The following is a 26,539-nucleotide window of genomic DNA, read 5'->3' as shown; positions in this document are numbered from 1 at the left end:
GTATCGAGAAGGGAAAACGTACTCGGTACGGGATCAGAGGGATGCGGATTCTGGACTGCCGCACCGACCGCCGCCTCATCCACTTCCGAACCTCCGTCCAGCCGAGGTTACTCCGTCCCGCCTCTTTCCACCAACGTCCCGAATCGCATCGCATCGCATCGAATCCATCGCACTGCACTGCCTGAGCAAGCCATCGCACTTCCTCCACGAAACCCCCCCCCATGAGATACAGCACTCACTTCCTGGGCCGTCGCTACGCCACGCACCGCCGGCTCGATCGCGCCTTGAGCCTCGACCACGTACCCTCCGCCCCCAACCTCCCGCCTGCTGAAATCTTGCGCCCGCCAAAACCCAAGCTGACCCATTGACCCCTTCCCCCCCCCCCCCCCTCCGTCCACAGTTTCTGCAGAGGTGTCGCGTCCTCTCGCTGTACAGAACCATCCTCCGAGGCACGCGGCACATCCGAGATGCGCAGACGAAGGCCGAGGCGCGGCGTTTCGCGAGAGACGAGTTCGAGAGATATCGGCTCGTAACTGACCTCGTAAGTTGGCGGTGGTGCTCCCTCGATGCGCCCCAACGGCAGAGGGGGTGACGGGTGCAAATGGCCAAGCAGGCAATGCTGAGACGGCACGTTGACGCTTCACGCTTCACAGTCTCATACAAGATACCTCCTGTCAACGGGCAAGACGGCATGGGAAAGCATGGAGAGATACATTGGGGGCATGTAGCGCGGTGGAAGCTGCGCAGCACGGAGGCTCCTTGGGCGTCCATCGGCAGTATGTATCTACAGAGTACTTGCCTGCCCTGCCCCGGAGCCCGTTTTGGAACATGAAGTTTGAACGGGGTTATGTGTGTCAAGAATGTCTGCCACACCCTCAAGCTGGGCTGGCGACTTCACGTTGCGTCTGGTTGTCTGGTCTTTCCAAGGTCGACGGAGTAGCCGGTTGCAATCTTGTCTGGTGGTTTCCATGTTTTTTTCCATGCCAGTGCTGCTGGTAAAATGTCTGGTAAAGTTGGCCAGGGTGAGATGCCGCGTCCCCCGTACGGAGTAGTCCAATGGCTGAAGCCCGACACGCTGCTCTGTCGGCGTAACATACTACTGACTGGCCTGTTGGATCTGTTGGATCTGTTGGATGCTACGAACCAGGACATTGATTATGCTCAGCCAAGAAGGATACAGCAGACATACTCTGTAGGCTGGCTGGCAGCTGGCTGCGGTTAAATGAAATGAAATGAAATGACGCAGATGCAGTGATGCACCCCAGGCCACCAGCGACAGCGACTTCATCTTGCAGCTCCGAGGAGGCTTCAAGACGGCGAGCGCGGATCCGGCTGCAGGAGCGGCGCCTCATGCAACCGCAAGGGACTGACTGGCTGGCTGGCTGGCTGGCTGATGAGTGCATACCTTGTCCTACGGAGTGAGTGCAGGGTCCCATTTGTGCGGATTTATACCCAATGTCTCAGGTACCTCTGTATGTACCGATAGGTAGGCTACCTGTTTACTCGGCACTTCCTGATTTCTCCTCGAAACCCGCACGGCCGCTACCACGGCAGGGATGGGAGCAGAAAACATGCATCTAAAAGAAAAAGAGATGAGAAAGCCGTGGGGGGGGGGCCAAGGACAGCAGAAGCAAGTCGTTGCAGCCCGAGTACGGAGTACGGTGTGCTCCCCGGACGGAGCGCGTAGGATTGATTTGATTAATCATTAGGCCATCTGCCACGGTGGAAACGTAAATTGCTTCACCTCGCACAAGATCCGCCTGGCTGAGAACCCGTCCCCTGCCTGCCTTTTTCCGTCCCGCCCAGCTACTACATAGACCCTCCATAGCCGGGGACGGACGAGCAGGCAGCGTCCGCGAAACTGGTCGCTATTCCCGTGCCTCTCGGTTTCCCTTGGGTGTCTTTCCTTGGGTTACCCTCGGTTGCCACCCTCCCCCCCCCCCCCCCCCCTTCTCCTCCTCCCCCCTCCTCCTTCCCCCCCCCTTCGGTTTCCTCTCACCAGCCTCACGATTCGCCAGCACAAGCGACTTCTCAACACGACAACTGTGCGTCGTCGGGTTGGGCTGCAACTCCGCACTGTGCATGTGCAGTGCGTTGGCGTCGCCCCATCGATCGCCCGGAGCACAAGGGACGACTTGCCGCGTCGATTCCTGGAACCTGGAGTCTGGTCGGATTCCTCGAGAGAAGAGAGATTGATCAGGTCCCCCCAGCCCTTCCCCGAACACGCCTAACCGTCGAACGCCCGGCGGGACGAGCGGCCATTCTGCCTGCCGAGGATTTGTTACTTTCACCCGCACTGCCGCGCGCGTTATTGTCTTACGACACATGGCTGCCCCCCCCGACACCCCGTCTTTGCTCCTCTGCTTCTCTTGATCCGCGAAATCCTCCGCTGCAAGCCCCGTCGACCCGACCCGCACGCCCGAGAGTTCAGCATCGCAAGCCCAAGCGTGGTTCGTGGTTCGTGGTTCGCGGTTCGCCCCAGCTGGCTGTGATGCAACGCGAGCCCCCCCCCCCCCCCCGACCAGCCCGTTGAGCCTGGAACCTTGTTTCCCCTGAGCACGAACCATTCATTTGCCTCATTTCCTTGGGACCCCCACCGAGTCCAACCCGCACACTCAACGCCCTTGTCTGTCGCTTGTCCGCTGGTCCCACAGCTTGCTGCGGAGTGCGGCGACGCGACGACACGACTGCAAAGTTACAGAGTACAAAAACGGACTTTGCTTGCGTGCTTGCGTGCGGCCCGGTCTTGTTGAAGAAGAAGAAGAAGAAGAAGCACCAGGTCAACAACGGACGTTGCGTTGCGTCTGGGTCCCCTTTCACTTGGCTCCAGTCAGGCCACCTTATTACTGCTGCAGCTGCCAGCACTTTTGGAACGTCTGGCGCGTCCCAGCTGCGGGCGCTAGTAGGTTGTCTGGTGGCCCCCAGGGCCTGGAGAGCTGTGCTGCGACCAGACGCGTGCTGGGCGTGCTGGGCGTGCTGGACGTGCTGGGACCGTCGAACCGTCCGCCAACCACCAAATGATGGCAACCGACCAGCCCTTGGGTGCTGCCAGAGAACATTCAGGCCCCTTGCAGGCTGGTGCCGACGACGCAAGAGGCACGACCAGCTTGGCGGCTCTGCTGCCTCTGGGCACCCAGTTCAATGACCAACAAGTGCAGAGCAGCCGGAATGCAGCCTGCAACGGCGACGGCGACGGCGACGGCGACGGGTGCTTGGACTTGTTGACCGACGTTTTGCACGACAATGCTCAACTCCCCGTCGTCCCCCTTGCTTCTGCGTCTGCACCAGCAGTGCCTGCACCAGCACCTGCACCAGCCACTGCAGTTGGCAGCGCCACTGCCGGCAAATCCAGCGGGGCCAACCCTGGCCCCGTCATCTCTGTTGTGGACACTCCTATGCCGGCCTTGACCCGCAGGACCACCGACTTATTAACCCCCCCAGACAGCAGCACCCGCAACAGCAACAACAACAACAACAACAACAACACCAGCACGGCCAGCACCAGCACCAGCACCAGCACCAGCACCAGCACCAGCACCAGCACCAGCACCAGCATCAACACCAGCACCAACATCAACACCAACAGTCCTGCCTACGCGCGCGCGTCGAGTGCTGCTCATCCTCATCGCCACCAGCTTCCCCCTTCTGCTGTTCGAAAGACCTCACCCGGCCTCGCCGCCCGATTGAAGGCTCTGGGCTTTGGTATCCCCAGGCAAGTTCCCGCTCTGCCGCCTTCGCAACACGGTCGTGACCACGTCGGTCGACTGGACGAGCAGCAGCTACGCCAGCTTGACGAGCAGCACCAAGCCAACTCCGCCAGCTCCGCCAGCTCCGCCATATCACGGCGCGGTCGTCCCTGGAGAGGCGCGGGCGCCTCCGCGGTTTCCACGACGACTCTTCCCAACCCAACGGCCCAGCCCCCCGTCGTCGTCGTCGTCGTCGTCGCGGAAGAGTCACCACAGCTCCCCGAGATCCCAACGCCCGACCCATCAGCCATGGACACTCAGAAATACCGATTGCCGGACCACACAAACTCCAACGGTACCAAGGCCACTCTGGACACACGACGTGAACACATTCAACCCACCGCTCGGCCCGTCACTCCTCCAGACGCAGTCCCTCCCCCGCCTCCCCCCAAGGACACTCCTCCGCCGGCCACACCTCCCGCACCCACGTCTCCGACCGAATACGTGCCGGGCTTGAGCTCCTACTTTACGCCGGGGCAAAATCGGCCCGGCTCCATATACACCTTGTCCCGCGCGTCCTTTGCCAACCAGCTCGCCCAGCTCACCTCGCTGCAATTGCCGGATGCCGAGTCCCTGTCGAGCCAAGTATCCGCCATCCCGACGGCCCAGGTGGCTGCACGGGCACTCATCAACGCGTCGGAACAGATCCGAGGTTGGATCGCCAAGGCCCACGAGGTCATTGGCGGGCTTGACAGCGAGGACGACGTCGAATGGGCCGCCGCCGGTGGCCGGGAGGGCCTGGAAGAAGTCGAGAACGCCACTGCCCGTTTTGAAGATCTCATCAACGCCTACGTCGGTGCCATTGAGGAGTTGCAGAAGCGGAGCGACATCACGCACGTGCCCTCACACGACCTCAAGGTTGCAGTGTTTCAGATGGATTCCATCATTGACGAGTGGGCTCGTATCCGAGCGACCTTGACAAGCGTGCGAGTCCAGGTCGAGATGGCCATGGAGTGGGAAGAGCTGTGGAACAACGTCTTGGGAGATATCCAGGGTGAAATGGACGAGCTCGGCCGGCTGGTCTTTGAGATGGAAGAACGCCGCCACAAGGGTGCCGGAGCGGCAGCGGCGGGGGGTGCTGATGACCTGGTTGATATCGGCGACCTTGAGGAAGCCACTGGCGACGAGACGCCGCCTGCAGCAGCAGCGCGGCTGCGAGCCTCGAGCCGGCTGAGCCTGGCTGCGTTGCCGCCGAGCCCGCTCTCCCCCGGCGCCGCGGGCTTGTCCCAGGACGACTCCAGCCTGCTGGCCCTGTTCGCCAGAATGCAGCCTCTGCGAGCGTCGCTCGACTTCTTGCCCATGCGCCTGTCGGTGTTTGAGGCCAGGGCCAAGAGGTCGTTTCCCACGGCCTGCGAGGAACTGGAGATGCGCCGCACGGGCCTGGACGCGAGCTACAAGAAGCTGGAAAAGGACGCAGAGTCGCTCCGCAAGGAGCTCGGCGAGGACCGCTGGGTCATCGTGTTCCGAGGGGCCGGGCGCCAGGCCCAGAAGATGCACGAGTCTGTGCAGCGGTCGCTGCTGAAGCTCGGCGAAGCCATCGACGCCGAAGTCCACCTGCCGGCTCCGCCCACCCTGGCCAAGAAGGTTGAGAGCTACGAGGCCAAGAAGACGCACTACGGCCCCGCCATCGAGCGGGTGCTGTCCATCATTGAGAGAGGGGTCAGGGACAGGCTGACGGTCAATGGCGAGATTCTCCGCCTGCACGAAGACATGCAGGCGCGCTGGCGATGCCTGAAGCTGCAGATGCGGGAGATGGACGCCATGGTCGACGACATGCAGGTGGACCGAAAGAGCCAGCAGCTGCGGGACTCGGTGTCGAGCCTGCTGTCGTATGATCGATCGACGATGGGGAGCGGGCGCGACACCCCGGGAAGCTCTCCGCCATCTTCCGTCATCATGAGCTCGCTGGGCTTTGACCCGCACACGCCGTCCTCGAGAAGCAAGGCAAGGTCGCCGAGCGGCAACCACGGCGCCAGGCCGGCCGAAGCCGCCGCCGCCGCCGCCGCCGCCGGCAGAAGGCAGTCATCCCTACCAGCACCCCCGGCGTCGCACCCGGCCAGAAGAGCCGGCTCCAGACTGTCGACCATGGCGAGCGCCGCTGCCGCTGCCGGGACACGTGCCGCCGGGGCACATGCCGCCCGGTCCGTCTCGACCTTGAGCCACCATCGTCCCGTCTGGAACACGTCCACCAACACATCCGATCTCGACACGGGACATCACTTCAAGCCCCTCAACCTGACCACTCCCAGCCCGTACTCGAGGACCGCGCCAAGCACCCAGCAACGGTCCGCATCCGCCGCCACGCCTTGTTCCGCGTCCAGGCTCCCCACTCTGCGAGGTGCTCCGTCCCGAGCCGCCTCGGAGTCGCCCAAGGTGGAAGTCAGCAGCCCATCCGGGGCCGGCCACGCCCGCCTGTCCTTCCGGGAACGCCTCACCTCGCCAGGCCCGTACTCTCAGCTCGCCCTCTCCAAGCCGCGTCTGACGTCGCACATTTCCATGACTGCGCTGTCGTCGAAGCGGCGCGTCTCGATGCAGCACCAATCTGCTGCAGGCTCCATGGACGGGGGGGCCGAAGTAGCCCGCGCCCCTCGCCCTGCCAGCTCCTTGGCCACCAGCGGCAGCAGCGGCAGCCGAAGAACGAGTCTGTTTCCGCCGCTGATGGGGAAGCCTGGCGGCCAGCTCTGCGCCGCGTCCAGTCGCCCTGCAGCCCGCCAGCCCGCGGCTGTCGAAGCCAAAGACGCGAAGCCCAGGTGGCGCCATTGAAGATTCCCATCTCGCGACGAGTTTTTTCCGCCTGCCACGATGGGACTCTCCGAGAGCAGCACTTTCTTTTTCCTTTTTTCTTGTCTTATATATGCGGTTTATACTCCAATTTGCACTTCCATAGCGCGGCGCACTGGGCGACAATGAAAAGAACAAAATCAGTGACGGGAGCTTTTCTTCAACTGCCGACAAAAAACTCGCTTTGCATCTTTTTGCAACGTCTCGTCACTCTGTTTGGGCCCCCTCTTCTTTTCTCTTCTTCTTTTTTTTGTTTCCATTTCCTCCTTTTTCCCCTGTTCCCTTGTATCCTCTTGTCTTCTTCTTTTGTTTCTGCCACTGCGCCCAAGCTCATTGTCTTTGTACTTTGCTTACTGCGCTTTCTTCTCTTTTCGTTCGTCTTCTTCTTCTTTCCAATCTATCCCGTCTTCGCGCATGCTTGCTCTGCAGCCTCCTGCGCCCGCTCCCTCCTCCAGTCGTGCATGCATGTGCTGTGCATTACCGTTCAGCAGGCATCTCTAGCTGATGTTAGCTCGAGCTCTCCTTGAGCCACTGGTCGGCGCATCGATCGAGCCAACAACAACACTGCAGTTGCAGGAAGACGTGGTGGCGAAGGGTGGTTTGGCGAAGCTAGATATCCCTAGCCAGGAGAAAGACCTGCTCAAAGGGTAAGGGTGCGTCTTGGAAAAATTTAAATAAAAAAATAAAAAAAAATACAGCAAGGCGAACATGGCAGCATCCCGTCACGTAATTTATAAAGCTCCTGCCGGAGCGGACATTACAGTTCGTGATCATGCATGCACGGAGACAATTCCTCCTGCACGTCTTGTCGCCCAGGGAAAACGCCAGTCCCGATGCCAGCTAGTTGACATCAACAGTCGTCCGCTCTCACGCGCTGCACTTGCAACTTGTTGATGAAACCCCTCTCCTAAGCACTCCCCTTGCAAGTCCATGATGCATACATGTCTTTTGTTAAAATGGCACTCGTTTCCGTTCCAGCCCGCAACTTCGTTCCTGTCATGTACGTATGTCGAGCTAGAAACAGACGAAAAAGTGCAAGAAAAAAAAAAGGAAGAAGAAAAAGAAAACAAGAAGGAAAAAAAACCGTCAGCAAGATGAAAGAGAAATAAGGCCCGAGACATCAGCGCCATCGATTCTCCCTCACAACGGCATCAAACCAATCCCCCCTCCGCTCTTCTTGGCTATCCTCCCGTCTCGTTTTGGCCCGCCTCCCCTTGCCGTAGTGGCTGATCTTGGTGCTGCAGACGAGCCGCTTGCCTTTCGATTCGTCAAAGAGTTGGAATTAGACTTGCGCCTGGGAACCCCACCTCCCGATGTCTTCCGAGGCCATTTCTTGCCCGCGGAAAACTTTTTGCCGCCGCCGCCGCCGCCGCCTCGAGGATTCCATGACCTGGGTCTGGACGACTGGTTCGTTTGTCCCTGTTGCTGGCTGCTGAGTCCTTCGAGTCTGCTATGAAACGCTTCCACCTCGGGCCGGGGCTTTGGTGCAAAGTAATGAGAGTCAACCTCTCCTTCCCCGTGCTCCGAGTTGACATCCTCGTCAGCTGCCTCCAAATCAGAGCTAACCAGGTCGACAACTTGCTGCTCATCTTGCCCACCGTCACCGGCCTCGACGATTTGCTGGTACAGATCATGATGGCGCTTGAGAACAGGCAGCAGCTTGGGCCCGTGCTCCTGCACCTTCTCGGCATCTACCCCGGGAATGCGCATCATCCTGTCCAGAGACACGGTCCAGTTGATGGCCATTTCTCGGAAATCCCTCTCGGTGAACAAGGGGCGTCGGAGTTCCTTCTTGTTGCGGATATGCTCCTCCATCTTTCGAGCTTCTCGCACAAAACCATTGACCAGATCTTGATGGACCTCGCACAAGTCTTCCATGGTCCTGTTGGTCACAATGGGAGGCCCAGGACGTAGTGGTGGAGGTTTTTTGTTCTTCGCCGGGGGGTTGGCCCGACCACGTTTCGGCAGAGGCTCAAAAGCTTCTTCGTCCTCGTCCGAAACAACAAAACCATCATTCGCATAGCCCAGCGCCGTTCTCGGCATATTTTCTTCGTCCTCACTCTCCATCCTTCGTGCTCCCCGCCCCCGTCTCTCCATCGGAGACGACACGTACGTCGACAGCATGGCTGAATTGTCTGGTTCCTTGCCCTTCTTCTTGGCCGGTTTCCTTGGCTTTGACTTGGATGTCCTAGAAACCTTGTCATCGTCTACTTGGATCGTGAGCATGAGCTTACGCTGGCCCGAAAGGAACATGCGTGCTGTCGGTCCTATCTTGAGGTATTGAATAGCGACGCCATGAGTTCCCACCACGTTGTTCTCGTCGAAAGCCTTCTCGGCCGATAGCTTATCAATGACGCGAACCATTTCGTGCTTCTTCAGACCTTTGGCCATTCCGAATTGCTCGTCTGAGAGCCTGTTTTCGTGGTTTGGGTACTTCTTGCCGAGCAGGATGTCTGCACATTGATTAGCTGTCAGACGACGCTGCGCATCCACGACTTGTATAGCAGCAATGGCGTAGGAAGAGAAATCTTGCTGCTCAAAGACCAATCCAGCCTGGCAATTGTCGCACCCCTTGTTGCATTGGCTTGGCACGAAATCCTCCCCAAAATAGCGAAGGACCTCGGTACGTCGACAGTCCGATTTGTTGTCGCAAAAGGCCGTGACGCGGTTCAGCATGACCATTTGTCGTTCCTTTTGCTCCTCGTTGCCGTCTCCGTCTGCAATCAGCTTTTTCAGGACCCTTATGTCCGCTTTTCCGTAATACAAAATGCAGTCAGACGGTTTGCCATCACGGCCAGCACGGCCCGTTTCCTGATAATACCCTTCCAAGCTTTTTGGAATGCCGTGGTGGACCACGAATCGGACGTCGGGTTTGTCTATGCCCATGCCGAAAGCAATCGTGGCCACAACAACCTTGATATCGCCCTTTTGCCACGCTGTTTGCACCTCGACCTTTTCCTGAGGATCGATCCCAGCGTGGTAGTGACGTGCCTTGATGCCGTGGCCGCTGAGCTGGCTTGCAACTTCTTCCGCCTGCTTCCTCGAAATGGTGTACACGATGCCCGTCACGTTGCGGTATTTCGCCTTGATCAGTCCGGCTATGCTCTCCGTCGCGGTCGAGTTGGTCGTCTTCGGCCGGACTTCGTAATACAGGTTTGGACGATTGAAGCTTTGCGAAAAAGCTTGGCAATTGACCAGCCCGAGGTTATGCTTGATATCCACAATCACGTTTTGCGTGGCAGTGGCTGTCAAGGCCATAATAGGGACTCGTGGAAACTCCTTTCGAGCTGACCCGAGGCTTTTGTAATCAGGTCTGAAATCATGGCCCCATTGGCTGACGCAGTGAGCTTCGTCTATCACCAGCCGAGCAAACTTGCCCTTGCGATACAAGGTTTGCATTGCGTTGTTAAAGGCAACATTCTTGCTAAACATCTCCGGCGTGACGTAAAGTAGCTCGATGAAGTGCTCAGGACTGCGTTCTTCAAACGCGCTCATGACTTGCCTTTTGTACTCGGCGGAGCACTCCCCGTTGAAAGCTACAGCTTGTATGCCAAGGGCTTTCATATGATCGACTTGGTCCTGCATCAAGCTCAGCAAGGGGGACACGACAATAGTCACCCCTCGCGTCTTTCCCGTCTTGACAATGGCTGGCAACTGATAACAGAGAGATTTGCCACCTCCTGTAGGCATCAAGACAAAGGCGTCTTCACCCCCCAAAGTCGCATTGATTGCCTCCAGTTGATTGGGCCGGAAGCCCTTCATTCTAAATCGATCTTTGAGCATTCTTTGAACTTCCGGCGACCAAACATGTTTCATCAACTCCGGCGGGATTCGCAGCTCAGGCAATATCGGCGCAATTTGTCGCTTATTCAGCGTTTTGGATTTTGGTGGTGGCATAACGTTCCCCGAAGTTTCCGAGAAGACATGGCGTGACGGAGTACGTTCACTTCCAAAGGATTGGCGAGTTTCGTAATCCTCGGCAAAGGCCAGCATGTCGACGTCGTCACTAAAATCGCTGAAGTTATCAGAGGCATTGTGTGCGCGACGGGCTGAGCCGGGATACGTGGAATTCGGTGCTGCATTTTCGTTCGGCACACACAGCGATGCTTGCAAGTGGGCTTCCGTATCCGAAAAAGCGTCGCTCCCTTCACCTGCATTAGTCGCCCAGTGGACCGGTGGCTGAGTAGGGCCAGATAACTGGGTTTGATGGACCACTTGCGTCGAGGCAGTAACAAGCGGAACCGAAACCACTGAGATGTCGGGGGAGCCAGCTAATGCAGACCCGCGAGGTTGTGTCCCAATTACCACCTCATCTTGTGCCTTTGTCGCCGAGCCAAGAAGGGACGGTGCAAGCATAGGGATATGGGATCCATTAAACCCAGCACAAACTATTAATTTGGCCAGGCTCTCTTCTTGCCCTTGCACCTCGTCCGTCAGACTGTCGAGCCGAGTTTCGTCATCGTCAATGTCAACGCCCTCAGCATACAACTGTGAGATTTTTTGGACCAGAGCTTCCCGTCGATCACAGAGAACTTTGTATGACTCCAAAGCATCGCTCATTTCTTGGACGGCTCTCTGCTGGCTTTGGAGAAACTCTTTCTCGCTCTTGATTCGACTTCGCACCTCCTTGGGCCACCTCTCCTTAATGGCTGTCATGAAATCTGCGCCATTGCGCCGGATCTCCCCGAGGATAGTGTCGCGTCTTTCCTCCAATACTTTTGAATTTGAGAAAAGGTAGTCGAGTATCTTTCGTAAGTTATTGTCAGGGATATTTTGTTCTGCTGGGAGATCAAATGCGGTGACCTTGGGGCTGTCCTTGCTTATGCTGGAACTATTGTCGGTAGAAAGACTCCCGCCTATAGTCGTAGTAGTCGAGGTAGGTGGCAATTTTTCATAATTCGTAGGGAGTTTCTCGGCGTCCCCAGAAGATTTCCCCGGCTCGGAAATTGTACTACCAAAACTTGAAGCTGGCTGATCCTTGGGCAAAGCAACAGATGCGTTGTGCGACGGCGGTGTCAAAAATTCTTCGTCTGAGTCTGGAATACAGTCATTATTTTGTGAGTCTTCAGTTTCTTTGGAACACGGCTCTGATTCGTTTTGAACAAGTATTCCTTGGTAAGGGTTTGTTTTCCGCTTCTTGGTACCGCTATCTGTTCTCTGGCACAGTTTATGATCGTTGCTCGGGGTCATCAGTGAGACATCTCGACGCTCTGCCACCGTTCTCGTCGGTGATGACATGCCAACAGTGACCTCATCCGAAGGGTCGCTTCGTAGATCTCTCAGCAAGTCGTCCGATGTTTGGTGAATCACTCGCTTGCGTCTTGACCTGGCTGTGCTTGGAGCACCCGCTTTGCGTGAAGATGATTGATTCGCGGGTGTCGACGAGGCAGGTTCTATCCCTAAAATATCGTAGACATCAGGGAAGCTTTCTCTATGAGCTGCCTCGCTTAGGGCTAAATCATTGCTTTTCCTCTTCCTGCTGCTTTTGGCAGGAAGGGGCGACCACAAGTGACTTTTTGCATCCCAAATTTGAACATCATCATTCTGATCCAGTGGAACGGCCAGATCAGTCACATCTTTCGTCAGGTCCATGCACTCCAATTCATCAGCGTCGAAGTCTGTGAGATCAAGACTAGGAATTGGAGACACAGCGACGCGAACAGTGCTTGATTTGGCTGGTGAAAGCTTCCGCTTGGACTTTGGTGTAACGAGTCCTAGCTCTTGGTTAACGTGGTGCGTTTGGCCTTAGTTGTGAATGGACTGACCAGCATCTGAATCCGCTGTCCCGGTGCTTGATAGTAATTTTGGCTTCGCAGCACAAGTAGCGGATGGAGTTGGAAGGGGGTCACGAGGTTGGGAAACCAAAGACGGTCTATTGTTTTTTGTGGTTGAGGTGAAGCGGACCATGCTGCTGTCGTCGTCTGCCTCTACTACGCGCGGCGTGTCCACGGAATCCTCCGCCCATCCAGTCAAGTAAAGAGCATCGTCTGACCCCGAATTCCGGCACCGCAAACTGGTATCCGGACCAACAATTGACGGGTTGCTCGATTTCTCGACAGTTTGGGAAGAATTATCGGATAAATAGTCGCCGACAGGAGGAAATCGTTGGATGGGCGGTTTCGACACTAATGCGACGTTGGTTAACAGCCAGGATAGTTGATCGGCCAGATTATTCCGAGTCATGAAGCTAGCGAGTGCCGGGAGGCTGCTGACAGAGATATCTCCAGCATTTGCAACCGCAAAATCATTCGTTGTTCTGCTGGGGATAGCTATTAGCCAGTATTCAAGCTGTGAAGGTTGTTTGAGGATGATGCTCAGCGCCTCCTACCTAATGGGCCAACGCGGAGTCAGGAACGGCCGCGTACCGCGTCACCCTTGGCAGTGACCCATCCATCGGATACGTGATCACGTGATACGTTTGGGTTTAAGCAACATTCTTCAGGCAGTTGAATACCCCGCTTTGAAAATCCAGTGCAAGAAAAAAATTACCTTCGAAGCTTATTTGGGCTTTCTTGCAGTGTTTTTATATAGATCAGTCGTTTCCAGAGGTATTCTTTGGCGTCTGTTACTTACTTGGGATCAGTCTTTTTTAGCCAAAGCCGGATCTAAACGACTATCGGCGATACCTGGGACGTTGCAGCTGGTCGTACAAACATCTGCCCGCTAGTCCGAATAAGGAAGCCAAGTGGGTCTTCTTAGGCAATTTCCGGTATTCTTATTAGATAATTCTAGGGGCAAGTACCCGACTAGCAGCCAATCAAATACCGAGAGCTTCTTTAGGCACCTGTCAATATTTATTATTATTATTAAATTACTCTAGGGGGCTATTCTAAGCTAGAATTGCCTATCTAGTACTCCGGCAAATAATCCGGAAGGGAAAAACCCAAGGTCCGGGGGGAAAACCCTTCCTACTAATATAATTATAACGACTAGGGAGTCGGGCCCCTAGGGGGGCCAATAGGTTTCCGGCATATAGGGAAGGTAGGTACGCTATCGCTTAGGATCGTACTTAGCGGTAGTATTAGGAAGAGTGTAAAAGCGATTTAGAGAAAATAAGTCCGGAAAAAGGTAGGTCTAGTACCTATAGGGGAGGGGTAGTCCTAGGTTAATACGCTATAAATCGAAAATAAAGTAGAGGTTATATAAGTAGGGCAGTACTAACTGTATAGTATGCGCGCCGGCTATATGGTATATATATCGCATAGGGGCATTAGAGTAAGAGTGAGGGAATTTTCTATTATTAGGGCTATATCGGCGGCGAATCGGCTATAGGGGGGGTGCTTAATAGAAGGCAAGCGGTATTAAATCGGGGGTTAGGGTAAGCCGAGTATAAAGAGAGGGTATAAGGGCCTCTAATCGGGCGAAAATATAAAGGTATAAATACCCCCTAACTTTTTAATCCCTTTTTCTTCCTTTCTATATAGCTATTATTTTTCTATATATAATCCCTTTAAGCCTTATTTTCTAATGCTATAGGGATAACGCTAACCTATACGGTAGGGCGGTAATAATAGCAGCAGTATTAGTATTAGCAATAGCAGCAGCAATAGCATTAGCAGCAGTAATAGCAGCAGTAGCAATAGCTATAGTAATAGTAATAATAATAATAGCAGTAGTATACTAAAAAAGTCGGCATCTTTAGATAAAGGGGTAGGTGCTACCTACTCCCGCTATATTAGTGTTACTAACCTATTATTATTAGCCTGGCGAGCTATAAGGCTGGCCCTACGACTTTTACCTAATATAAGCTAAAAACCCTAAATATTATTACTACTCTTAATAAGGTAAGATCCAATCGATTAAACCCTAATCTAATTAGTATTTAAACGATAGTAATATAGTATAGTACTATATAGGGCCTAAGGTAGTATATTTTATATATATTATAGTAGGGAAGACCTACCGACCCTTTAAATAGACTCCTAAGAATTAAGAGTCTATTTACGCCCTTTTAGGTGCCTAAAAGGTATTAGCCGCAGGGGGGGAGGTATATATAAGGTGCGGGGATTGCGTGGGATAGGTGCTAATATAGATAGGTCGATAACTACTATACTTTTTAATTAAGGGTGCAGTAGGCATCGATTGCCTATAGTAGGGGGAAGGTAGTAGTAGTAATAGTAATAGTAGGGGGGAGTATTACTCCTAAGGTGACCTAGGAGGCACTAGACCTTAAGGAGTATAAGATAGAAGTATTAAAGGGCATTTAGGCCGTATTAGAGCTGCTTATCTCTTAGGGGTAGAAAAGGGCGGTAGAAGGGGAGGAGGAGAGGGGGGAGAGGGAGGGGGGGCTATTATAGGGGCCGGCAGGGGAGGGGAAAGGGGGGGGGAGGGGGGCTCTAATATTAATATTATAGCTTCAGAGTAGCTAAGAATTAATTATATTTATCCGCTTACTATATCTCCTTTCTTTTATATTAGGATATTATTATTAGATATTAAGGGCGGTATTAGGCGGTTAGGGTCGGCCTAATGCCTCTATAGGGGCAGGTTACTAAAGCGATTAAGTAAGTTAGAATTAATTAAAACGGTCGAAGCTAAAGATCTAATATATAAGTCGATAGGCGAGGCTTAGCTTATTAAAGGTAATAAAAATCCCTTAGCAGTCTTAGAAGAGGCTTAAGCCGGTCTTATATAGCTATTAGCACTATCGTTTATATTTTAGGTAAGAGAGGATTAGGTAATAATAGTCTTTAGGGGCCTCCCTATATCGGCAAAAAGGTAAGGGTATAGTAGGGATTTAGCACTAGTAGAGGAAGGAGTTTAGTCTGATCTTTTTTATATAAAGCTAGGTAAATATAGCCGATTTATATTTAAGGAGGCTATTATAAAGCTGAATTATTATAGCTATAGATTAGAAGTCTAGGGCCCTCTCTGCCGCTATAGGCCTATACTACTGCTATCTTGCTCTTATAGCGGCTTAGTATTTAGACTATTTAGTAAGCTACTTTTTTATTAGGTATTCCTTAGCTATTAGCTGCTATAGGTCGAGTTCTAAGAATAGGATATATATTTAGGGTCTTTTATAATCGCTCTGCTAATAGCATTAGAGTATTACTACTACTGCAGTAGAAGCGCAATTAATTCGCTTAGCTATCTTAGTTTTTATTATCCTTTCTAAGAATCGCTAATAGATATAGTTTAGGTATAAGTCGATAGGTAGTATAGCTGCTTTAGTCTTAAGGATATCTATTAGTATAGCCTTAAAGGCCTTAGTAATAATTTAAAGGCAAGATAATTATTCTATAATTAGTAATTTTATAATACCTTTTGCTACCCTACTAGGGGCAGTAGGGGTATACTAAACTCCTATACTAAAGGCGATAGTAGTGCGAATAACCTATATATAGACTAATCGGGCCTCCTTATATTAATATCCCTATATAGAGGCTGCTATCGCCATAAGGGCGAGTCGCTACTATTTAAGCTTTTTAGCTATTTTTATGCGGTATTTATACTACTAAAGTTTTTAGTAGATTTTAACCTTTAGGAAATAGGCATACTACTTTAGCTAAATTATTATAATCTTAAGTTAGACTAGCGTCTCGTCTGCCTTATAGGCGCATATAAAATAGATAAGCTTACTCTTCCCTAAGTTAAAATTAAGCTTAGCTTATTTAGACTACTCTTTATAGATTATCTATACCTTTTTAAGTAAGGTCTAGGTCTCCCCTATACTCCTCCTATATACTATAATATTAGTATTATCTATAAACCTTAGGGTAATAATAGAGGCTACTTCTTTAAGCCTTTTATAGAGCGGTATAATATAGACTAAGAAGAGGATAAAGGAGAGGGGGGACCTTTATAAGACCCTAGCAGTAATAGATAGGTTATTAGTTAGTTTGCCTTTAAAGTGAATTCGCGCTATATAAGAGTTAGTAAAATTATAGACCTATACTGCAATTTATAGTAGTAATCCCTTTTCTAAAAGTAAGTAGGTAAATCGAATATAGTTTACTATATTAAAAGCTATAGATATATTAAGCTAGAGGAGTAAGGCAATCTTGCTATAATATTATACTATACGAACTATTTTTACGAGAGTACTAAAGGCTATATTTATAGAATAATTAGCTCTATTTCCTATCTAAAGGTTTAAGAGTAGGTTGCCCTCCTTAAGGGTAGTAATAAGCTGGCGCGCTATTATAGCTTTTAGGACTTTACTAATTAGGTTAAATAAAAATATCGGTCTTTAGCCTCCTACTTTAGAGTATTTCTTTAGTTTCTTTCCCAGCTTTCTTAATATGATTATATAGGCCTCCTAGAATTAAGCTAGGTAGTATTTAGTACGGTAGGACTTATTGAGAAGGTAGGTAAAAGCTATAATTAAGGGGGGGCTATATACCTTAAGGAATCCTATAGGTAGCCTATCTAGTCTAGGGGCCTTTTAGCTGGCTATATAGTAAAGGGCGGTATAGACCTCTTTATATATAAATCTCTTATATAGTGGGAACTCTACGTTAATAAGTTAAGGGAAGGTTAGGTCTAGTATATTTTTAAATATTATATAGGACTAGGGGAAGAAATATTAAGCGAAGACTTATGCTTTTTCGCTATATATGGTTACTAAAGGGTGGCTAGGGCTAGTATATTCGAGTGGTAGGATCTCTTTAGATTTAGGGGGGAGGCCGCTATATAGTCTAGCCTATTATTCTAGGGACTAGAGGTCTATATTCTATACTATAGCTTTCTTTAATGCCTCTCTTTAGGAGTATTATCGCTCTTTTTATATAACCCGGGTTTAAGTAGCTTTTGCGTCTTAAGCAGCCCCTATAGTTTTTAGGGGTATAGTATACTACTTACTTTTAGTATGCTTTCTTCGCGGCAATAGCGGCTATTTTTATGCGGTTATTCTACTATAGTTTTATAGCAGGGGCTTTAGGGGTTTTCTTTAGGGCCGCAATATCTATAATTTTTTAGAGTTAGTAAATAAGCTATTTAGTATATATATTTATTTCTTTAGGAGAGCTAAGCGGGGCCGCGATAGTAGTAGGCATAAGGTGGTTTTTAGCTTCTACCTAAGTAAGGTATCGGTCGAGGGATTTCTAGCTATTTTTCGGGTAGGCTTTAGCGGCTTATAGGTTACTGGTATTGATATAGATAAGCTATAGGTGTGACGGACTAGCCCTAAGGCGATTGCAAATAGGCATTAATCGGATATATTAATAAAACTAAGGAGGAAGGGAGAAGAGCCCGAATCGGGTCCCTTCCGCAGTCTATATATATCCGTATGTAGCGCGGGCTAGAGCCCTAACGTTGCCCTTATGGGCCCGCGCGTCTACCTTATATTATCTATTCTAGATTAGGCACGGGCGCAGCCCGAGCCTTAGTTAATCTATAATATAGGCATAGCCCGAGTCCGTAATATATCCCCCTTCGCTAGGAAAAATTTCATCCGTTCCGTATTAGGGTTACTATAGGGTTCGACCGGGTCTATTATATGTCTGAATATCCCCCTATTTAACCTTAAATGCCGCCCGCGCCGTAATATCCTCGAAGTTCTCTAGCGGTTCCTAAGTCAGCAAATTATACCCCTTCCATTTTACTAGTATATTACATTTGCCGCTACGACCCTAAGCGTTTTTAGTAATTAGTATCTCCTCAACCTCGAATTCCTTGTATAGGGTATTAGAGTCCTCTGGTAGGACTAATAGGGGACTAGGCCTAGTATCTATGAGTATTTAGCTTGGTAGTGGGTCGGAAGCGGTATATTTTATAAGATTAATATAAAAAACCGGGTGGATACTATCGGGAATATCGAGTCGGATATTAAGCAAGGATAGGACGGCTATAATAGTATATTTAGTAGATACCTAATCGAGCTTCTTATAAGGCCGGTTAGTCTTAATATTCTATAGGCTTAGCTAGATTTAGTCCCTAATTTAATAGCGTTCCGCTAGGTATTAGGAGTGGTTTATTACGTCCTATTACTATTATTAGGCAAAGGCAATAGCAGCGTAAGCGAGTTCGCCCCCTTTTTGTATTATAGCTAGGAAATATGCCGCTCGTCCCTTAGGGGTTATTAAACTCGGCGTAATATTAGGGGGAGGTACTATAATAGGAGAGTCGAAGCCATTTAAAAGATAGTTAAGACTATATCTAGTAACTAAAGAAGTGTGGTTATTTAAAGCGTATTAATAAGTCGCGAGATATTAGGGCTAATTGTATTAGTCGAACGCTACCTTAACGCATAAGATAGCCTAGACCTCCTAGTTTATACGCTCTATACTACTATCGGTCTATAGGTAGTATATAGTTAAGAGGAGTTATTCGGTCCTAATAGCCTTATATATCGTAGTCTAGAATTAGCCTATCTAATCTAAGCCTCTATTGCTAATAATCTAGACGGGAAATCTATAGTGCCGCTATTAGTAATCGAGAAACTATTCTGTATAATCCTTTATTTACATTAAGTATATTGCTTTAAGCTGAATGTATTTAGATAGGTAGTTAGTAATAACCATTAGGTAATACAGGTCGGAGGCATCTTAGGCTAGGAGGTTAATTATAAAGTCAATAGAGATTTAAGACTAAAAATAATCTAAGATCAATAAGGGCTAGAATAGGCCCTATCGTAATTAGCAGCTTTTATACGCCCCGCGGTATTAATAATTCCGAATAAACCAAACCACCTCGGATAATATACTATTAAAGTGGTAGTCTTATCGTAAGAATTAAAAGGTTATATTCTTCCCTAGATGCCCCGCGGTAGGGGAGTTATAGTATTATTAGATTACTATAGTTATTAGCGGCTCGAACGAAGGGAGCTAAACCTAGCCCTATATAAAGGACTGGCCTTAGGGCTACTGCGAATAGGCGTCGAATAAATATATTAAATAGACTAAGGAGGAAAGAGAGAGGGCCCAAATAGGGGCCTCTAAGTAGCCTATTTATATTCATACGTAGTATAGGCCGAGTCCTTAGCGAGCCCTCGTAACCCCATGCCGATACTCCTAAGGCTAGTCGCGGGCGCAGCCCGAGTCCTAGCCACATTATAGCGCAGGCATAGCCCGAGCCCATAATATACCCCCCTTCTCCGCCTCAGAGTTAGAAAAATCGCCTTCTATTATCAATCAATCCTCCGCTAGGGACCAATCATATCGCCGATTACTATATCGCAATATCCTTAAATCTATACATAGGCTAATTGCCAGGTATAGGAAAGATTCGTTTATAACCATAGCGGATATAGCTATACAATTAATAGGAGTCGTATAGTTATTAATTAGGAATAGTATGGTGGAAGCGTGTAGAAGTTCGTTATTACGTTACTAGCTAAAGGTTAACCGATGCAGCTAGGAATATTATAAAAAATTTTTCGCTAGCTATCGGCTAGAAATCTCCCTATAGTCTTTATTTTTCCTCGTTAGGGCTCTTTTCCTTCTTCCCTTCTTCTTATTAAGGCTATTAATAAGCATTAAAGGTCCCTATCATTATAAGTTTTATCCCGTATTAAGCCTATATTATATACTAATCGGTTAAAGTATTATTTCTATCCCGCTTATATTAGTATTCCTTGCCGAATTCTATCTCTATTGCAATCGGCTGCTAACTCCTTTTATAGCGAGACCTAGTCTAGCCTATCGTGAAGCCTATTAGTAAGTCTTAAGTCCCTACCTCTATTGCAAGCATTTTATATTAACCCTATTTGGAGCCCGAATATATCCTTATCTGCCGCTAGAAGTGCCCCTATTAGGGAGGGATCGAGCCCTATTTATCCCTAGAAGCTATACTATACTACCGGCGATTATCTCCTAGAGGGGGACTCTTTAGATAAGGAGTATTAGTATATAAAAGACGAAGAGTTTCTATACGATATATGCACTAAGCATATATAGTCGACTGGAGAGTTGCCTATATATAAGTATTATGGGAGAGCTAAAGGGTGCAAAAGCTACGCCAATTCTTACGCATTCTATATATAGCTTAATCAGTATCTCGCGGGGAACCCTATACTATAATGCATCTTATACAGCTAGATTAAAGTAGTAAAGGAGGGGAGGGCTATTATAGAGCCCGCTCGTCCTAAGACGGATATACAGAAAGCGCGTATTGCTATCCTTATTCCTGAGTTTCGGGCTTTAAATAATTAATAGTATCGCGTTTTTACTACCGAATAGGTGGCCCCTAGCGCCCCGCGTTTAGCATTCGGGCTAAAGGATACTACCGGTATAGTTTCTACCGCATCTACGGCGTTAATACCTTTGCGGCGCTAGGCTGGGTCTATTGTGGATCTCGCTCCCGTTTTGAATATTATAAGGGAGATACAAATAGAAGCCTGGGAATATTATACCAGGATAGAGTAGTACTAGGTTAGAGCTTAACGTCTTTAACTGCCCCTGCTCCTATCTTGGCCTGCCCTCCCTGCGTATTATATAAGGGGGGAACTATCGTACGATTAGGGCGGCTAGTATTATATAGAGGCTCTACCGCCGCTAGCGTAAGGTTATTTAGTGTAATCCCTATAGTAGTAGGCAGACCCCGCTCTATAGCCCCTTATGCTCTCGCTATCTTTATCGCGGCCGCCTCCGTAGATACTATATTATCCGGCCCTATCTCGTTAAGGGGTCTTATTATCTCTTAGTGCGCCCCTACTATATTCACCTTATAGTATCCTATAGACTCTATTATATTATGGATGCATAGGGAACTATCCCCGTCTAATGTATAGCCTATATATATGCCCTGCCCCGTAAGGACCCCTGCTGCTACCGGCCTATATACTGCTGTAAGAGTAGGAGGAGGCTTAGGGAGATAGAGAGTAGCCCTAAGAAGGGGCGTATTAAGATTAAGCCTATATCGGCCCCGGTTTAGTTTATTATATTATGTTTTTTTTTTTTTTTTGCGTATTTTTATTATTTTATATTTTGTTTATAGTAGTAGGCGTTCGGCGTCATTTACTAGTCTAATAGACCTTATTTCGGGACCTAGCTAGGCCTATTATGAGTCCTAATATCCCCCTATTTAGCCTCGAATATTTCTTATGTAGTAGTATCTTTAAAGTTTTCTAGGGGTTCCTATATTGGTAAATCGTACCCTTTCTACTTTACGAATATATTATATTTTTATCTTTAGCTTTATGCGTTCTTTACTATAAGTATCTCTTTAACTTTATACTCTTTATATAGGTTCGTAGAGTTTTAGGGAAGGATAAATAGGGGCTTAAATTATGTATCGGTTATTACCTAATTAGATAATAGATCGGAAGTAGCTTATTCGACTAGGTTAATATAGAAAACCAAATAGATGCCTTATAGGATATCGAGCTAAATATTAAGCGGTAATAGGATAGTAACGACGGTATATTTAGTAGAGACCCAATCGAGCTTCTTATATAGGCGGTTTATTTTAATATTCCGGAGGTTTAACTATATTTAGTTACTAATCTAAAAGCGTTTAGCCAGGCATTATAAACGGTTAGTAGTATTTTGCTATCGTTATTATATAAAGGCGATAGTAGCCTAGGCTAATTCCTATCCCTCTTTAAGGTTATTAAGAAAGAGAGCTATATACCCCTTTAGGGTAATTAAGCTTAGGGTTACCCCTAGAGGTAAAGCAATAATTAGAATATTAAACCTATTAAGCAATTAGTTCGGGCTAAACCTAGTAATAGATGATATCCGGTTATTTAACGTAAGTTAATATACTGTAAGATAATATAGCTAATTATACTAATTAAAGGAAACTATAATATAGAGGATTGCTTATACTTCTTAGTTTATTCGCTCTATGCCGCTATTAGTTTAGGGGTGGTATACTATTAATAGAAGTTATTCGGTCCCAACTGATTTATATAGCGTAGATTAAAATTAGCCTATTTAATCCGAACCTTAATTGCTAATAATCTCCCTAGGGAAGCTATAAAAGTGCTATTAATACTATTAGAAGCGTTCTATGTAGTCTTCTGCTTTTATTGAGTGTATAGCCTTAAGCTAGATATACTTCGATAAGCAGTCTATAATTACTATAAAGAATCGCAGGTCGGAGGTATTATAGGTAAGAAGGTCGGTTATAAAGTCGACCGATATCTATGACTAGAAGCGGTCCGCAATTAGTAGTAGTTGCAATAGGCCTTAGCGTAATTGGCGGCTCTTATGCTCTTTATAGTATCGATAATTCTAAATATATCTCGCTACCTTAGATAATATATTATCGAAGTAATAATCCTATCGCAATAGTTGAAAGGTAGTGTTTTTCCTTAGGTAGCCCGTAATAGGCGAGTTATAATAGTATTAGATCACTATAGTGGTTAAGGGCTTAAACGATAGGAGCTATACCTATGCCTAGTAAAGGAGTATGCCGTATGCATTTAGGGTATAATTAGCAATTTATTCTTATATCGCCGCTTCTACTAGAAATCATCGTTCCCTATTCGCAATTACCGTCTATCGGGCCTAATATATACTATCTTTAGATATTACTTAGTCTTAAATAGTTTAGAGGTAGGAGTTAGCGAAGATATATAGGCCGTAAGGTAGGGTAGTCTATAGGGCCGAGGTTGGTATTATCCCGCCCTTTATCTTATCTATATCGAGTGCTAAAATAGATAGCGGTTTTAGGATTTAGCTGATTTATAGCTTTACCCTATTTGCCTTTTATTCCTATCGAGAAAACATATTAAGGCGTTAGGCTTATAACTTTAGCCTATACTGAAGATAGAAGTTAAAGAGTACTAGAGTTTTAGCCTATTGGGCTTATCGCTTAGATATTTCTCGTAGTTAGGTAAAGTACTTTAGGTTTTTATAGTCGATAAGGATAGTAAAAGGGGAGGCTACTAAACGGAGTTCTACTAATTACGCCTTAAGGTAAAAAATAATAGTAAGGAGTTCCTTATTGTGTATAGTATAATTCCGTTTTATATCTAATAAGCGAGCGGAATAGTATGCAATAGGGTAGAGTATACCGTCTTCCCTAACCTACGATAGATAGCTACTAAGGGCTATACTAGAACTATTTGCCTTAAGAATTATCTCTTTATCTAGGTCTTATTAGGCAAGAACCAGAGATAATATAAAATACTGCTTAAGCGTTTAGAATGCCGCCTTTTTTTCGTCTAATTATTAGAATAGGACCCCTTTCTTTATTAACCTAACTAAAGGGTCGATAAAGCAGGAGAAATCTAGGATAAAGTTATAATAGAAGTTAGTAAAACCAAGGAAACTATAAACGCCTTTTAATTTTATAAGTGCTTTTTAGTTTTAAATAGCCTTAATCTTTTCGGGGTCTAAGCGGATTTCCTTTCCGGCCGTTATAATATATCTTAGGTACCGGACCTCCTTTACTATAAAGTCGTACTTATTAAGATCTAAATTTAGGCCGGCCTTTTGTAATTATCGAAGGATTTCCTTAATATGCCCTATATAGTCTGCCTTTATTCCCCCGGTATAGATTAAGATATCGTTAAGGTAGGTAGTTGTAAAGTCTCCTAGTGTATTCCCTAAGGCCCTATTAATATATCTTTAGAAAGTCGTAGGGGCCCCGGTTAGGCTAAATAGCATAATAAGCCATTCAAATAGTCTGAATTATATACGGAATGCAGTTAAGTATTTATCGCCCTCTGTAATATATATCTTATGGAATACTGCGTGTATATTAACTTTAGTAAACTATTTCGCTTAGGATAAGGATCGTAAGGTCTCCTTAATTAAGGGGAGGGGGTATCGGTCTTAGATTATAACCTTATTAAGGGCCCGATAGTCGATATAAAAACGCTATTTATTATTCCCTTTTCTAGCTAATAGGACTAGTGCCGCTACCGATAAGGAGCTTGTATAGATCTATTTTTTATCTATTAGGTTAATTACTTATTTTTGAACCTTAAGTAAGTAGTCTTATAGTATATTATATAATAGGCCCTAAGGTAAGTCTAGCTAGCTCCTATCTATAGTCTTTTTAAGCCGGATATAGTAGTCTAATATACCCTAGTATAGAAGGAGACTAAAAGCCTTCTCTTTATTAAAGAGGTCGGTAAATTCTTATAATTTTATTAGGAGTACCTACGGCTCTTACAATTATAGGGTAGAGTCTTAATAAGGTAGCAGTATAACGCAGAGGATGCGTATTATCTTTTATAAGCTTATTATAATAAAGGAAGTCAATCGGTCCCTAGAGTGTTTTGCCTGCTTTAATATACTATAGAAGACCGAGCTAAAGATATTTACTATAGTTAGACCCTATTGCTTTCTCGTTAATTTTTTAACGATAAGGCTACCTACCGATCCGATCTTTAATTAGTATTACTTTGCCTGTAGTATAATATTATAGTGCTTTATCTAAGGCATCCTAAGGATAATATCGCGGGTAAGGCCTGGGATAACGTAAAGTATAACTATAGATAGCTATCCGTCGATATCGATTGCTATGCGGATAATATAGGTAATAGAAGAATACGTTACCTTGTGTTCTTTTGAATGGCTCTAAATATCTACTGCCGTTCCGATTTCCTTATGTTATAGTAGGCAGATAGGTTGGAGGCCTAACTATTATACTATCTTTTCGCTTATAGTGCTATAGCAGTTATATCCTAAATCGATTAAGGTATTAATAAAGGTATAGGATTTATATAAGATTGGTATTAAAAAGGGGTATCTATCTATTTATTCTGCGATCTCTTTTAATTCCTTTTATAATCGGGCCGGGGTCTATATGTGCGTCTTAAGCCTTTTAATAAGATTAGGTTTAAAGGCTATTCTTTTTCCTAATCTTTATTGCTACTTTCGATCTTTACGACTTATAAGTCAAGCGAGGCTACTTTAGCTATATCGGGTCGGATTACCGGCAATAGGTAGTATATAAACGTCTAATAATTAGGAGAGCCATACTAAAGATAAAGACCTTTCTTCCTATAATCTTTATGCCATTCTTTAGAGACCTATATTGCCTTAGGCGTATACTAATTACCCTTTAAGTCTAGCTTATTAATACCCGATATTTATATATTGCCTTTGGAATCCTAGGCGTATATCGGTCGGGAATAGGTCGAACCCGTATAGTAATTAATAGTTAAGCTAGTCTTAATATTGATAGCAATTTATCGGTAACGGTTTACTACTAAATAATAGTCGTGATAGGAGACCCTAAGGCTAATAATCTTATTAGTTATATAAGCATTAAGCGCCGATCGGAGGTATTTAAGCTTAACTTCTTTAGGCTAACCGAGACCGCTAGTAAGTATAAGTTTTTCCTCAAATCGTATAAAAAAGGCGGCAAAAGGTTCCTTAGGGCCCTAGTATAAAGAGTGCTTAAGCTTAGTAATAGCGCGATCCTATCGGTATAGGTCCTTAAAGAGATATTAAAGGTATTCAAAGAATTTTATTATATTATAATCGCAAGCCGTACTATTCTTAAAAAAGGCCGCGACCTATAATTAGACTGTAGACGAAAGGTTCTAGAAGATAAATATCTATTAGGTCTTCTCGTCCCCGATAAATTCCTTATCGACCTTAAGCTTATATTGCATAAAGGTCTACTAGGCTGTAAATATAGCCTTTTTGCTATTAAAGGGGTCCCCTATCGGGATCGGCTTGCGTTTTAGCTGAGTATCTTAAGCCGTAAGGAGGGGGGCGTTTTATTATACAATTAGGGCCAATTAGGTAGCATTTTAGGAGCTATTTAACTAGTTTATAAGGAGGGTCTACAGCGAGGCAGTAATAGTAGCAAGGTATTGCGCGTTAGTCTGCATCTGCGCCTCTATCTATTATAACCCTAATACGAGCTGCTCTACTTGGGTATATATATTACATCGGGAGCGTTTTAGTCTCGGGTTATTTATACCTATTTCTCCAGGTATACTTATCTCGATATCTTATATAGCCTGCATCATCGGCTCTATAATATGAGGTTATAATAGTAAGGCTAAGAGAGTCTATTTAAATATAAAAGACTAGCCCTAAGGCTATTGCGAATAGGCGTCAAATGAATATATTAAATAGACTAAGGAGGAAAGAAAAAGGGCCCGAATAGGGGCCTCTAAGTAGCCTATTTATATTTATATATAGCACGGGCCGAGTCCT

At 47.0% G+C, this 26,539-nt stretch overlaps 4 protein-coding genes across 4 annotated transcripts; 2 read left to right on the top strand and 2 right to left on the bottom strand.

The window, feature by feature from the left end:
- Window positions 1-221: 221 nt before the first annotated feature.
- Window positions 222-728, top strand: UV8b_02175 (uncharacterized protein; the record flags this gene model as incomplete). The annotated part of the gene is made up of 3 exons (XM_043139673.1): window positions 222-299; window positions 401-541; window positions 654-728. The coding sequence occupies 3 exons, from the start codon at window positions 222-224 to the stop codon at window positions 726-728; spliced, it is 294 nt and encodes a 97-aa protein (XP_042995607.1).
- Window positions 729-784: 56 nt separating this feature from the next.
- Window positions 785-1,187, bottom strand: UV8b_02174 (uncharacterized protein; the record flags this gene model as incomplete). Its single annotated transcript, XM_043139672.1, has 2 exons — window positions 785-1,080; window positions 1,145-1,187. 2 exons carry the CDS (start codon window positions 1,185-1,187, stop codon window positions 785-787), a joined length of 339 nt encoding a protein of 112 aa, XP_042995606.1.
- Window positions 1,188-3,020: 1,833 nt separating this feature from the next.
- UV8b_02173 (uncharacterized protein) lies at window positions 3,021-6,509 on the top strand (the record flags this gene model as incomplete). The annotated part of the gene is made up of 1 exon (XM_043139671.1): window positions 3,021-6,509. The coding sequence occupies one exon, from the start codon at window positions 3,021-3,023 to the stop codon at window positions 6,507-6,509; it is 3,489 nt and encodes a 1,162-aa protein (XP_042995605.1).
- Window positions 6,510-7,667: 1,158 nt separating this feature from the next.
- Window positions 7,668-12,710, bottom strand: UV8b_02172 (uncharacterized protein; the record flags this gene model as incomplete). Its single annotated transcript, XM_043139670.1, has 2 exons — window positions 7,668-12,241; window positions 12,293-12,710. The coding sequence occupies 2 exons, from the start codon at window positions 12,708-12,710 to the stop codon at window positions 7,668-7,670; spliced, it is 4,992 nt and encodes a 1,663-aa protein (XP_042995604.1).
- Between the last annotated feature and the right edge of the window lie 13,829 nt (window positions 12,711-26,539).

This window comes from Ustilaginoidea virens, chromosome 2, assembly GCF_000687475.1.
Source record: "Ustilaginoidea virens chromosome 2, complete sequence".
Lineage (NCBI taxonomy): Eukaryota > Fungi > Ascomycota > Sordariomycetes > Hypocreales > Clavicipitaceae > Ustilaginoidea > Ustilaginoidea virens.
This window is presented reverse-complemented; position numbering and strand designations above follow the sequence as displayed.